The sequence below is a fragment of the Vipera ursinii genome (assembly GCF_947247035.1).
Source record: "Vipera ursinii genome assembly, chromosome: 1".
NCBI lineage: Eukaryota > Metazoa > Chordata > Lepidosauria > Squamata > Viperidae > Vipera > Vipera ursinii.
Window position 1 is genome coordinate 123,385,043 of NC_139512.1, and position 15,624 is coordinate 123,400,666.

The following is a 15,624-nucleotide window of genomic DNA, read 5'->3' on the forward strand; positions in this document are numbered from 1 at the left end:
TCTTTTTAGATTTTCTTATTTTCAAAAAAAAAACCAGCAAATTTCTGGAAAACCCTTAAAGATATCACTGTCTACAGCAAACCTCCTTCCCATGATGAAGGGAATAGACAACTGGCAGATGACCTGAATGTGCTTTACTGTAGGTTTGAGAGGAAACCACTGTCAACTATCACCACTCTCTCCATCTCAGATACACCAACAACAGCCAAGTCTCCTACAACTGAACCCATCCCTCTTGGCCTCCCACCTCTGGTGATCACAGAAAAAGCTGTGCAAGGTCTATTTTGCAGACAAAAGCCTAGAAAAGTACCAGGCCGAGACAAGGTAGCTCTTTCTTGCTTGAAAGTTTGTGCTGACCAATTGGCCCCCATCTTCACCTGCCTCTTTAATAAATCTCTAGAGATGTGTTATCTTGCTTCAAATGCTGTACTGTAATCCCAGTGCCTCAGAAACCCTCCCTCAAGGAGGTAAACAACTACAGACTGGTTGCTCTGACACCCATAGTTATGAAAACCTTTGAAAGGCTAGTGCTGGCCCACCAGAAAACCATCACGGATCCACTGTTAGACCCATTACAATTTGCCTACTGAGCAAATAGATTGGTAGATGATGTTGTTAATGTGGTACTGCACTACCGTATTTTCCGGCATATAAGATGACTTTTTAACCCATGAAAATCTTCTCAAAAGTTGGGGGGTCGTCTTATACACCCAGTCATCTTATACGCCGGAAAATAGTACATAAATCAATCGAACGCCCCCATTCTTGCAAAGCAATTTCAAGCCTCCTTAGTCCAGTCCCCCCTCCAACATGACTCTAAGAGCCTCTAAGCCCCTTCCCCTCCCCCTTGCAAATGCCAGACCCCGGTAGTGGCAGGAAGCCCCTCACCCTCACCCAAGCGGCATCTGAGCATAAGCAGAGCGCGCCCTGCTACCCGCTATCTCTCCCAGCAGTCTGGACAGTGGTACTTGGCGGCCTGGCACCCCTCTCACCCGCAGACCATGCAGCGGCCCTCGCCAGCCGGCCTCGGCATGGCCGCCCCAAGCCCGGCTCTCCAGCACGTTTTCCGGGCCCGCCTGGCTGACCGCCTCCTCGGCGGGGCTTGGCTCCAGATGCAGCAGCTGCTCCATCTGCAAATGTGCTCTCAAAGCCGGATTGCGCTCAGCCGTGCAGGCTGCCGAAAGGTGGGGACTCGGAGTTCCCACGGTGGTTGTGGCTTCTGGCGTGCCATTTGCAGAGTCTGGCCTGGAAGAGCATGTTGTGTGAACATAGCTCTTGCGTTTATTCCAAAGGGTGGGTGGAAGGAAAAGCCCCTTTGGGCTTCAAAAGGGAGGCTTTGCACCATCTGCATCAGACGGGGCTGAATCGGGCTTGTGTCGGACACTTGGCAACTGGCATGTAAGTATTTTCCGGCGTATAAGATGAAAAATCTTGAAAATCTTCTCAAAAGTCGGGGGTCATCTTATATGCCCAGTCGTCTTATACGCCGGAAAATACAGTACATCTTTTACAAAGTCTTGAATCTCCAAGGACCTAAGCAAGTGTCCTATTTGTAGACTTCAGCTCAGCATTCAATACCATCATTCTAGATATTCTTCTCACTAAACTGACTCAGCTAGCTGTGCCTGACCACATTTGTAAGTGGATCATAAGCTTTCTAACAGATAAGAAGCAGCGGGTAAAGCTAGGCAAAATCACATCAGATAAATGTACAGTTAGCACAGGGCCCCCCAGGGCTATGTGCTCTCTCCACTACTATTTTTACAACAAGTGCATCTGAAAGGATCCCTCTGTTAAAGTATTGAAGTTTGCAAATGATACAACAGTGATTGGTCTAATTCGAGATGATGAATCTGTATACAGAAGGGAAGTTGAACAACTGGCCCTGTGTTACAGTTGGAACAATCTTGAACAAGCTCAAAGCTGTGGAAATGATAGTAGATTTTAGGAGAAGCCCTCCTATTCTACCATCTTTTACAATACTAAACAACATTGTATCGACAGTAGAGATCTTCAAGTTTCTAGGTTCTATAATATCTCAGGATGGACACCTGAGATATTATACACCTTAAAATGGACACCTAACATCAAAAACATCATCAAAAAAGCACAATAAAGAAAGTTTTTCCTGTGCCAACTCAGAAAGCTCAGATTGCCCAAGGAACTGATGCAATTCTACAAAGGAACCTCTATAACTGTCTGATTTGGCAAAGCAACCAAACAACATAGAGACTTCAACAATTAGGGAAAAAATAATTGCAACCAGCTGCCTTCCATTGATGACTGTATGATGCAGGGCTGTCAAACTGCTGACCCAGACACATCATCTGGAAGCCGCACCCACCCCATTGCTGGCAATGGAGAAAAAGCTCCGATACATCGCACAATGCCATGTGACGTTGCAAGTTTGACATGTCTGGTATAATACATGAGCTAGGAAGAGGGCTCTGAAAATATCTACAGACTCCTCACATCCTGGACATAAACTATTTCAACTTCTTCCCTCAAGATGACACTATTGGACAGGGGTGTCAAACTGCTGGTGGGCCGGATGCATCATGGTAAAACCATGCCCACCCCATTGCCGGCAATGGAAAAGTCGTGATATGTCGCGACACATCACGTGATGTGGTGAGTTTGACATCCCTGCTATAGGGCATTGCATGCCAAAACAACCAAACACAAAGACAATTTTTTCCCCCGTGCTATCCCTCTATTAAACAACTAATTCCCACAACACTGTCTATGCCCTGGATGTCAAATCTCCTAGAAGGGCTGTATTACTTATTAACCTGTCATCTGTCCTATTACCTATTTCCTTAGATTCTTATGACTATAATTTTGTTGTTGTATCTCATGATTTATATTGATTGCTTGGTATCCTATGACTGTCACTGAGTGTTGTGTCTATGATTTATGATGATTGTATTTTATGATTATTTATTTATTACTTGTTGCTTGTATGTACACTGAGAGCTTATGCAGCAGAGACAAATTTCTTATGTGTGTCCAATCACACTTGGCCAATAAAAAATTCTATTCTATTTTCCAAAAGAGTTTTTATGAGACCATGGAGACAATCTGTCTTCTTCCTTTATTTGTTTGTGCACACACCCTCCCTTTTGCTTCATTCTGCTTCAGATACTATGTCAGCTTGAGAATGATGAGTCAGGAGGTAACATGGTCTGCCATATCTTAGGAAAAATGGATCCACAACAAGCACCATGTTAAGGCCAGGCACTTAACAATTTCTGAGATATTTTTATTTCTCTTCATAGTACAGACGGTACATTATATCTTGTGTCTTTAGCTAAATGTTCTCCTTTGGTTCAGACATGCATGGCTTTTGATTTGAAATGAATGCATTATTAAAAACCTTGTCAATTTGTTACAACCAAAAGCATTTGAAGTGGAATGATGGATTTGCCTCCTCAGAAATCTATTTGGCAGCAAGGAATTGTCTTCTCAGAAACAGAAACAAACCCTTTATGATTTCCATATAAGAATGCCTTCACATGGGGACATCTCCACATAGTTTTTCAAACTATCATAGTTGGCTCCCACCCCACCCCCACCCATAGTTTAATTAGAGGTATTATTCCACAAATTTATCTATGGGAACTTTTTCTGAGGATGGGTAACTAATAGTTTTTCTTTGTTTTAACTTATTTCTTATCTCTGTTAGATAACGAAGAACATCCTGAAGAATCTGATGGAGAAAACTTTGTAGATGGTGCTTCTACTGTGGTGAATGGAAGGCTAAAGCCTCCTGTGAAAAATCCCAAGGACATAGCCATAATTCGGGACAGAACGAATGAGCAGCAAAAGCTTATGGGCAAAGGTTCAAGGCCTGAGATACGACCGCAACCTCTTAGGGTGAGTTGATAAATGCTACTATGAAATTAATTAGTATGAGGTAGCTTCAAGGACCTAATGGTTCCATTTAAGATACTAGTCCTTCTCTGAGCGGCACTGTGCAAGATTTCACTGAAGGTTTTTCTAGAATTATGTCTCGCCCTTTTCTAGTTTAGGGATGCTTGAGTTATATATAAAATTATATATGAAATTTTACTAAAGGTTTTAAGTACAATAGTAAAATCTGATATAAACTAAAACAAAGAATAAAAGAATGAAAGTTGCAAAGGTAAAAAATATAAAAAGTACAAAAAGGAAGAAAATAATAATATAGTAGAGAGAAAAAAAATAGTATAGTAAAGAAAGAAAATATATAAAGAAGTGACTTCCAACCTTCATCACAAGTATAAACAATTTTAGGAGCTCTTTGCCCTCTCTGTTTACAGCCAATGATCACTTCTTTCCGTATCTTATCAAATCCATAATTTTTTTTCAGTTCTGATGCCAGCAGGAAATCCATTGACATTTACTATAAATAATAACATGTTTTATTTTAACCCTGATCAATTAAGCCAACTTTATAATCCCTTCTTTTACTTCTAGTGATCTAAAAGTTTAGCTCATTAAAATAATGTCATAGAATTTTATTTCTTATCATTTTTTCCTCACAAGATACTTCTTTAATAAGCTTCTGAGTAGCTGAAGACTATTCAGGATGTTTCTTGGACACTTTCAGGCTCTGAAATTGGTTTTCACAGTCTCTCGAAACCTTTTGAGGCCTCTGTGTGTGAGAGTTAAAAACTTAGCATGTGGTGCTTTTATATTCTTGGAAGTTCAGTCAAGATGGATTGAAGAATGAGCACTGATAAAACAGGCATGCTCTGATTATAATTTATTGAAGTGATAGTGGTGAAGTCTTTGCCATATAAAAACCATCTCCTTGCTACCTAAAGATAAAAGAATCATGGCAAAGTATTTTCAAGTGATCATGGGAGGTCAAATTTAAATATCCATCCATCTAACCAGTGAAACTCTGGGGGAAGAACAGAGATAAAATATAATACAATTCTCAAAATCTGCTTTAAAAAGTTCCAAGTCAAGGAAAATCTCAGCAGCACACCTGTGCCAGAGCTCTGTTAACATCCTGGCAGCTGTACTTGGGCAGAAAAGTCATCATGGTCATCATGGTCTTCGAGAAGTCATCATGGTCTTCATCATGGTCTTCTAGAACAGGGCTTTTCAACCTTTTCACCCATTGTACCACTTTTAGGATATGGCAACATCCGAGTACCACCAGTCGCCTAGCAGGGTGTCAAAAACTTGATGACCCAAAAAAAAAGGAAAAAAGTGATGAAGTACAGGTAGTCCTCGACTTACAACAGTTCACTTAGTGACTGTTCAAAGTTACAATGGCCCTGAAAAAATGCCCCCCAAGCCACAGTCAAGCAAGACACCTGCCTGCCTGCTCTTCCTCCTGTCCGAGGTTTTCATTGTTGTGAGCACTTCTGTTGAGGATTGGCAGGGGGGGTGGGGAGGGGGGTGTTTTATTCCGCCATCTGCTGGGTGGTTGCAGCAGGTTTTGGTCACTTCACATGACACTGTGACCATCATAAATATGAATCAGTTGCCAGACCCTGGAGATGCTGCAACATTCCAGCTGATCGGCAGTTCTTCTGGGCTCAGCAGAAGTGCCAGGATCAGCACCAAGCTCCAGCTGGAGCCTGGCGCTGATCCTGGTGCTTCCGCTGAGCCCTGACAGCCCTGCTGCTCCAGCCGTCTCTCACTCAGGCTTGTGCAGTGCTGCCACAGGTTCAGCTCATTCCCCTTCCCCACTACCACTTTTCTAGGATGGTCATGTGCCACCTGCCAGGTGCCAATGTACCACAGGTGGTACTCGTACCACTGGTTGAAAAGCCCTGTTCTAGAAGACCAGCAAGACCTGGGCCATCCATATCCCTTGGGGAAAGTGTATCATAAGGCAGGTGGCATGACAGACAAGGCATGCTTTCTAGAACCCAATAGTTTATTCCGCTTCACCCAAGCCCACTCTAATAGACCGGGTGGGATGGGTCGAACCATCAAAAGTAGGCAGTCCCACAAGGAATCTGGCCCCATGCCAGATGGGTTTTTTTAAAGTGACAACCAGCACATTGAATTGCACCCAGAAACCTACTGGGAGCAATTGTACTATCTGTGGTAGCAATATTATGTGATGATGATGATGATGATGATGATGATGATGATGACGACGACAACAAAAATAATAACAATGATGATGAAGAAGAAGAAGAAGTTGGAAGGGACCTTGAATGTCATCTAGTCCAACCTCCTACTCAGGCAGGAAACCCTATACCATTTCGGACAAATGGCTGTCCAGTCTCTTCTGTTGGAGATTCAAAGCTTCTGGAGGCAGGTTGTTCCACTGATTAATTGTTCTAACTGTAAGGAAGTTTCTCCTTAGTTCTAGGTTGCTTCTCTCTTTGGTTAGTTTCCATCAGTTGCTTCTTGTCCTGCCTTCAGGTGCTTTGGAGAATAGCTTGACTCCCTCTTCTTTGTGACAGCCCCTGAGATATTGGAACACTGCTATCATGTCACCCCTCACCCTTCTCTTTGTTAAACTACACATACCCAATTCCAGCAACCGTTCCCTATATGTTTTAGCCTCCAGTCCCCTAATCATTTTTGTTGCTCTTCTCTGTACTCTTTCTAGAGTCTCGACATCTTTTTTACATTGTGGTGACCAAAACTGAATGCAGTATTCCAAGTGTGGCTTTACCAAGGCATTGTAAAGTGGTGATAACACTTCATGTGATCTTGATTCTATCCCTCTGTTAATGCAGCCTAGCACTGTGTTGGCTTTTTTTGGCAGCAGCAGTACACTGCTGGCTCATATTTAAGTGATTGCCCACTAGGACTCCGAGATCCCTCTCACAGTTACTACTATTGAGTAAGGTACCCCCTATATTATACCCGTACATTTGGTTTTTCTTGCCTAAATGTAGAACCTTACTTTTTTCACCATTGAATTTCATTTTGTTAGATAGCGCCCAGTGTTCAAGTCTGTCCAGATCCTCCTGTATCTTAAGCCTGTCTTCTGGAGTGTTGGCTATTCCTGCCAGCTTGGTGTCATCTGCAAATTTGATGAGTTCCCCATCTATCCCCTCATGCCATGGCCTGATTCATTTTAGCCACAGAGAAAGTCTACCAGTGGAATACATCCCACAGGTCGTTGTATTAAGGAAGTTTATATTAAATGCAAATAGCTATGGTAGTATACTTTTCCGATGGGGAGGCAGAGAGTGATCATATTTTAAAATTATATGTATATTAGATTCAAAGCAAACAACGACACCATTTCCATAGGAATCCATATGGCTCCCATTGTGAGGGTTTTCCGTAAGTATTTGAAACTTTGGTTTTACTCTCAGGTTGTGAGTCCTAGCCAGTACACGGATTGCATCCTGTTATTATTATTATTATTATTATTATTATTATTATTATTATTATTATTATTATTATTATTATTATTAATTTTATTTGTATACCGCCCTTCTCCCGAAGGACTCAGGGCGGTGAACAGGGCAGTACATGTTAAAAGACAAAATACAAAAATTAAAAGAGATTAAACAATATGCCCACAGCTCTTACAATAGGTTAAAACACATAAAAAGTAATAAAACCCAACCCCATCCCATCAGGCCAGGCCAGCTTGTTCGAAGAGATAAGTCTTTAGATCGCACCGGAAGGAGCGCAGGTCGGGCGCCATCCGGAGCTCAACCGGAAGACAGTTCCATAAATCCGGCGTGCCCACAGAGAAGGCCCTCCCCCTGGGGGCCACCAGTCGGCATTCTTTGACCGGTGGCACCCTGAGGAGGCCCTCTCTGTGGGAGCATACTGGGCAGAGGGAAGTTGATGCCAGCTGCAGGTGCTCCCCAAGGTATTCTGGACCCATGCCATGTAGGGCTTTGTAGGTCAATACCAGCACCTTGAATCTCACCCAGAAGACAACTGGAAGCCAATGCAGCTCGCGGAGCAGAGGTGTAACATGGGAGTATTGGGAAACTCCCAGCACAACTCTCGTGGCTGCATTCTGTACCATTTGGAGCCTCCGAGTGGTCTTCAAGGGCAGCCCCATGTAGAGAGCGTTGCAGTAGTCTAAACGAGAGGTCACAAGCGCATGAGTGACCGTACGTAAGGCATCCCGGTCTAAATAGGGCCGCAACTGGCGCACCAGGCGAACCTGGGCGAAGGCCCCCCTAGTCACAGCTACTATATGGGCTTCTAAAGAAAGCTGTGAATCTAGGAGGACTCCCAAGTTGCGAGCCCTATCTACGGGGGGTAATAACTCACCCCCCATAGAAAGAGATGGGATATCCTGAATATCCCGAGATGCCGATACGCATAGCCACTCAGTCTTGTCAGGGTTGAGTCGAAGCCTGTTCCTCCCCATCCAGACCCGAACTGCCTCCAGGCAGCGGGACATCACGTCGAGGGCATCACTGGGGTGCTTTGGGGTCGAAATAAAAAGCTGGGTATCATCAGCATACTGATGATACCCAACTCCAAAACCACGAATGATCTCACCCAGCGGTTTCATGTAGATGTTGAACAGGAGAGGCGAGAGGACCGACCCCTGAGGGACTCCACAAGTGAGAGGCCTCGAGGTCAACCTCTGCCCCCCTGCCAACACCGACTGCGAGCGTCCCAGGAGATAGGAGGAGAACCACTGAAAAACTGTGCCTCCCACTCCCAATCCCCTGAGACGCCGCAGCAAGATACCATGGTCGATGGTATTGAAAGCTGCTGAGAGGTCTAATAGGACTAGGACAGAGGAATATCCCCTGTCCCGAGCCCTCCAGAGATCATTCACCAGAGCGACCAATGCCGTCTCCATGCTGTACCCGGGCCTGAAGCCCGATTGGTATGGGTCTAGATAATCCTGCGATGAGGGAGGCGAGGTGTAATTACTTCTCCACCCTCATCGCGTCCGCAGATAATCGCCCGGCCGCCTTGTTTAGGGTGACTCGCTCCCTTCTTAATCAGGAGGTGAGGGAGGATCCCTTGCAGGGTCGTGCCGAGGAGTTTAGTCAACATCTGTCGGATAAAATCGCTCGGATTCGGACCGGTTTGGACTCCAGCTGGGCAGAGTCTGGCGATCAGGACACGGGCGGTCTTGTCAATGTTATCTGGGAGGAGTTTGATTCTGTGACCCCTGATGAAGTGGACAGGATTATGGGGAAGCTGAGTTCCACCACATGTTTATTGGATCCGTGCCCTTCTTGGCTGGTTTATGCAGCTAGGGAGAGGACACGAGGCTGGCTCCAGGCGGTTATATCTGCTTCTTTGAGTGAGGGTTATTTCCCCACCGTCTTGAAGGAGGCGGTGGTGAGACCTCTCCTCAAGAAGCCTGCCTTGGACCCAGCTGTATTGAACAACTTTCGTCCAGTCTCCAACCTTCGCTTTCTTGCGAAGGTTGTTGAGAGTGTGGTGGCGCATCAGCTCCCTCTGGTCCTGGATGAAGCGGATTATCTGGACCCTTACCAATCGGGTTTCAGGCCCGGGCACAGCACGGAGACGGCATTGGTCGCACTGGTGAATGATCTCTGGAGGGCTTGGGATAGGGGATATTCCTCTGTCCTAGTCCTATTAGACCTCTCGGCGGCTTTCGATACCATCGACCATGGTATCCTGCTGCAGCGTCTCAGGGGATTGGGAGTGGGAGGCACGGTTTTTCAGTGGTTCTCCTCCTATCTCCTGGGACGCTCGCAGTCGGTGTTGGCAGGGGGGCAGAGGTCGACCCCTAGGACTCTCGCTTGTGGAGTTCCTCAGGGGTCGGTCCTCTCGCCTCTCCTGTTCAACATCTATATGAAACCGCTGGGTGAGATCATTCGTGGTTTTGGAGTTGGGTATCATCAATATGCTGATGATACCCAACTTTTTATTTCGACCCCAAACCACCCCAGTGATGCCCTCGCTGTGATGTCCCGTTGCCTGGAGGCGGTTCGGGTCTGGATGGGGAGGAACAGACTTCAACTCAACCCTGACAAGACTGAGTGGCTGTGCATTCCGTCTCCCCGGGACACTTGGGATGTTCCATCTCTTTCTATGGGGGGTGAGCTTTTACCCCCTGTGGATAGGGCTCGCAACTTGGGAGTCCTCCTAGATTCACGACTCACTTTGGAGGATCACATAGTGGCCGTGACTAGGGGGGCTTTTGCCCAGGTTCGCCTGGTGCGCCAGTTGCGGCCCTATCTGGACCGGGAGGCCTTATGTACGGTTACTCATGCGCTCGTGACCTCTCGCCTAGACTACTGTAATGCTCTCTACATGGGACTTCCCTTGAAGACTACTCGGAGGCTCCAACTGGTACAGAATGCGGCCGCGAGAGTTGTCTTGGGAGTTTCCCGGTACTCCCATGTTACACCTTTGCTCCGTGAGCTACATTGGTTACCGGTTGTCTTCCGGGTAAGGTTCAAGGTTTTGGTTATGATCTTTAAGTCCCTACATGGCATGGGTCCGCGATACCTCGAGGACCACCTGCTGCCGGCGTCGATTCCCCTCCGCCCTGTGCGCGCCCACAGAGAGGGCCTCCTCAGGGTGCCTCCTGTCAGGGAGTGTCGACTGGTGGCCCCCAGGGGGAGGGCCTTCTCTGTGGGTGCCCCGGCTTTGTGGAACCAACTGCCGGTGGAGCTCCGGACGACATCAGACCTCCGATCCTTCCGTCGCGGGTTGAAGACCCATTTATTTGAACTAGCGGGTCTAGCCTGATGGGGGTACATGGGTTTTTATTGGCTTGTTTTATTCTTGTTTTAACTTGGGCACTGATTTAATTGTTTTTTAATGTTTGTAATGTTTATATTGTTATTTATATTTATGCCCTGTAAACCGCCCTGAGTCCCTTTGGGAGAAGGGCGGTATATAAATCTCAATAAATTAAATTAAATTAAATTAATTCATCCAGAACTAGAGGGAGCTGATGCGCCACCACGCTCTCAACAACCTTCGCAAGAAAGCGAAGGTTGGAGACCGGACGAAAGTTATTTAACACAGCTAGGTCCAAGGCAGGCTTCTTGAGGAGAAGTCTCACCACCGCCTCCTTCAAGACGGCGGGGAAACTACTGTTCTCCTTTAAGAGGTGTTAGATTTTTTTATGGATGTTCATGATCTTTTATAGTTCACTTCTTTTAATATATAAATTGCAGAGAGCTGTTTGGAATTGGGCAACTTCTAAATTCTAATAAAAATTTAAAAATAATAATACAAACTTAGCAAGCACATGACAGATCTTGACATAGCTATCTCAGAAGCTAAAAGCACTTCTCTTTCTTAAAAAAAAAGAACTTGAACTTTTCTGTTCTGTTTTCTCTTTCTGCACTGTTGGTGCATTGCAGACACCCTGTCAACAGGAATTGGACCAGGTTTTGGAACGTATATCAACCATGCGCCTGCCAGATGAACGTGGCCCGTTGGAGCATCTTTATTCCTTGAATATCCCAAATTGTGATAAGCAAGGCCTTTACAATCTCAAACAGGTAAGACGAATACTTGGGAGACTTCGGAAAACATAGTATAAGGATCAGTGCATAGCTCCACTCTAAGCAGATTCATGTAAAACTGAACATAAGACCACACAGTGGTGTATTGTTCAGTTGTTATTAGTGTATTAATAAACAATTATTTTATATCGAAATAATATATTGTAGGCATTCAAGGGAAAATCACGGAAGAGGGAATGTTTCCCCACTCATATCGTTTTCCACATCCCCAATGGGCATAAAATGCCTATTTTCCTTTAAATATTTTAATGTTATGCCCAATGTAGATATGGTAAACTATCTCTGGAGCATGGGAAAGAGGTTTTGCTGCTTCTATGTAATTAGTGAGTTACCCAGATGAGAGTCTACCTGTTATCTCTGTCTGTAAGTCCCTCTTCTGAGTCGTGTTTCTATTGTCTTTTATTTTATTGTCTTTAAAACAACTTTATATCATAAACATTAAGAACAAGAAGCAAGCTTTAAAAAAATGTGTGGAATTAATTAATTTTAAAAATAGCAAAAAAAGTCCTGTGTAAAACTCAGAATTGTTGATAGTCCACATCTTTGACTATCTCCATGCTCATTTGGGCTTCTTGGAGTAGGGAATTTCACAATATACAGACTTGCTAGACACCTTGCTCTGTCTCCATATGCAGAAGGAAAAGAACTATATTATGCCAAATGTTTACTTTTCTCATAAAATTACTGGGAATATTGATGCATCAAAACGGTGAGTTTTTAAAGGAACAGATGTTCTAGTCAGTAGACAGGAACCATGTCCTAATTTTAGTTGCTGGCATGAACTATATTTCTGGGGGTTATTCAAAAATACATACAAGTCATAAAAGTGCCAAGGTTGCCTAACTCTGAGTTAGTCTCATAGTTATCAGCAAACTTTGTTTATAGACCATAGAGTTTCCTGCTTTTTGATATGGAAATATTCAGCACCAGAGAGATAGGACTGCAACTTTCCACACCTTGAGGTACTCAGTCTAGCTCACCTTGAGGGCTGCTCTTTGGGTAGGTACACAAAATTAGGCTTTAGACATATTTGGTTATGCACTGTTTTAGGTTATTTACAGACCTTGAGTTTGGAAAGAAATTTACTATTGTTTCTACATATTCAGAAAGCATAATGCTTTGTTGTTGTTGTTAGTTGCGAAGTCGTGTCCGACCCATCGTGACCCTATGGACAACGTTCCTCCAGGCCTTCCTGTCCTCTACCATCTTCTGGAGTCCATTTAAGCTCACGCCTACTGCTTCACTGACTCCATCCAGCCACCTCATTTTCTGTCATCCCCTTCTTCTCTTGCCCTCACCCTTTCCCAGTATTAGGCTCTTTTCCAGTGAGTCCTTCCTTCTCATTAGTTGGCCAAAGTATTTGAGTTTCAACTTCAGGATCTGGCCTTCTAAAGAGCAGTCAGGGTTGATCTCCTGTAGGACTGACCGGTTTGATCGCCTTGCAGTCCAAGGGACTCGCAGGAGTCTTCTCCAGCACCATAGTTCAAAGGCTTCAATTCTTTGGTGCTCAGCCTTTCTTATGGTCCAACGTTCACTGCCATACATTGCAACTGGGAAGACCACTATATGCACTTTTGTTGGCAGGGTGATGTCTCTGCTTTTTAGTGTGTTGTCTAGATTTGCCATGGCTTTCCTCCCCAGGAGCAAGTGTCTTTTAATTTCTTGGCTGTAGTCCCCATCTGCAGTGATCTTGGAGTCCAGGAAAATAAAATCTGTCACTACCTCCATTTCTTCCCCATCTATTTGCCAGGAATTGAGAGGGCCAGATGCCATGATCTTTGTTTTCTTAATGTTTTGTTTCAACCCAGGTTTTGCACTCTCCTTCTTCACTCGTAACAAGAGGCTCTTTAGTTCCTCTTCACTTTCTGCCATTAGAGTGGTATCATCTGCATATCTTAGGTTGTTGATATTTCTCCCGGCAATTTTAATTCCAACTTGTGATTCATCTAGCCCTGCCTTTCTCATGATGTGCTCTGCATATAAGTTAAATAGGCAAGGCGACAGTATACAGCCTTGCCGGACTCCTTTCCCAATTTTGAACCAATCAGTGGTTCCGTGTCCAGTTCTCACTTTTGCTTCTTGGCCCACATATAGGTTTCTCAAGAGACAAATAAGATGGTCTGGTACTCCCATCTCTTTAAGAACTTGCCACAGTTTGTTGTGATCCACACAATCAAAGGCTTTAGCATAGTCAATGAAGCAGATGTTTTTCTGGAACTCCCTAGCTTTCTCCATGATCCAGCGTATGTTGGCAATTTGATCTCTAGTTCCTCTGCCTCTTCGAAATCCTGCCTGTACTTCTGGTAGTTCTCGATCCACATACTACTGGAGTCTAGCTTGTAGGATTTTAAGCATAACTTTACTAGGATGTGAAATGAGTGCAATGGTGCGATAGTCTGAACATTCTTTGGCACTGCCAAAGGACCACTACGCTAGAGGAATAAAGGATGGAGTCGATGTCCACAAGGTTTCTTGGCAAGATCATTGGGCCAGAAGCTTTTTCTCATTTGAGGTATCCTAAGTGAGCCCATTTGCCATTTTCTAAAGATACATCAATAATACATCCAGTTTTTCCTTTTAAAAAATCATTTTCTTTTCTTAGAATCTCCTGCTAGACAGAGTGTGAATATTGATAAAGGGTGTGGTTGCTTTGATGTAACTTTCTTCTTTGTAATGCCTTCAGAGGTCTTATTATCTTGGAAGGCTGTGGACAATGTCCCTTCAATTGATTAGTGCCCTAAAGGAACTATTATGTGGTCTTTTTATATCAGATCAGATTACAGGCAGATACATGTGGAGTTGGGACTCTCTACTTGATATTGCAAAATAAAATAAGCATTGGTAGAAAGTTTGAATCATATTTGAGTTAGAAATACAAAAAAGGGCAGACTGTATGGGCAAGAAGAATTATGTGACTGGCTCCTTTTATTTTTTATTTTATTTTAATCCCATTTATATCCTGCCCTTCTCCGAAGACTCAGGGCAGCTTACAATCTAAGCACAAATTAAATGTGCTTGCTCATTTGATTCCCATTGGCCATACATTTTCTATTTGGGAAGTGAGATTAATACTAGATTAATACTAGATTCAAATAAATTTGTAATCAAGCCACTAAGAATAATTTGAACAAATCTTTGATGATTCACTCCTCCAATCATTAAATCAGAATGGCAGGGTGTATTTACAGTGTTCTGCTCATTGAGCCAAGCAAAAATGGCCCTTTTTTGCATTATTGGCTCGGGAAGGCTCTAACAATTTGTTTATGGATTAAGTAATCAAGCCCGCACTAGGGATTTTATGTTCTCAAATTCGACATACTGACATATTTGTGTCACATGACATTGTATGGCAGAGGTTGAAGATAAAGATTACTGAAAAACATAGTAACTCTCATTAAGTTATTGTATGTGGCTATGATTTATTGAATTAACTGAAATTATACTATATGCTAAGCCATAATAAAACTTAGTTTGCATACAGTAATGATTGGTTCACATAATAAACTAAGCCATAGTCTGAGAATGGCTTGGTGCACAATATAAATTAAATGGCTGAATTTAATAGACATAAAAAATCATTGTTTCCCCCCCCCCAAAAAAAAACACCATCTGCCTTCTTATTCCTATCCTTCCTTTCCCAGTGCTCACTGGGGAATGGCTTTTGTAATTGCTTTCTATAAGCTTAAAAATTACCCATGGTGAAATATATTGAGTGTTGCAAACTCCTGTGGGAATTCACAGTTCTCACTGAAAGTGAAATCTACTATTCTAATTTTACTTCATGCTACAAAACATGACATTCTGGTTTATATGCTGTTTCTATATAGTTTAAATGAAATACAAGAAAGCAGTTTCTAACTGATAGAACTCAAATTTCTTCAGCATCTTTTCCCCAATTACATGTGATAGACTTTGTGGTATGTAATTTTAAAAGAAAGTATCTAATTTGTAAATTTGGCATGCTGATGTTTTCTAATTACATTGTTAATCTCGGACAATATGACTGCAAGCAGTCATTTGATCCTCCAAAGCTTGTCATAAATCAGCTTTTTCCAACTTGATGTTCTAGTGTATAGAATTGGCTTTAAACATCCTAAGAAAATGGAATGGTTTGAATAGGTTTCACTATTCAGCAGATACTATAGTTGAATAATAAATCCTGGTAACTTTGGAAGACTGAGCAATCATTTGCCATGACTGTCAACTATAGAAG

The 15,624-nt window shown here is 43.4% G+C and overlaps 1 protein-coding gene and 1 long non-coding RNA gene across 2 annotated transcripts in view; one reads left to right on the plus strand and one right to left on the minus strand.

The window, feature by feature from the left end:
* Positions 1 to 15,624, minus strand: part of LOC310632618 — a 378,391-nt gene that overhangs the window by 213,689 nt on the left and 149,078 nt on the right. The gene's annotated exons all lie outside the window — the stretch shown is intronic.
* IGFBP2 (insulin like growth factor binding protein 2) overlaps positions 1 to 15,624 on the plus strand; it is a gene marked incomplete at its 5' end in the record, with an annotated part of 69,558 nt that overhangs the window by 53,338 nt on the left and 596 nt on the right. Inside the window, 2 exons of the mRNA XM_083349892.1 lie at positions 3,686 to 3,876; positions 11,247 to 11,387. Of these exons, the coding sequence (XP_083206018.1) occupies positions 3,686 to 3,876; positions 11,247 to 11,387 (332 nt within the window). The remainder of the gene's footprint in view (positions 1 to 3,685; positions 3,877 to 11,246; positions 11,388 to 15,624) is intronic.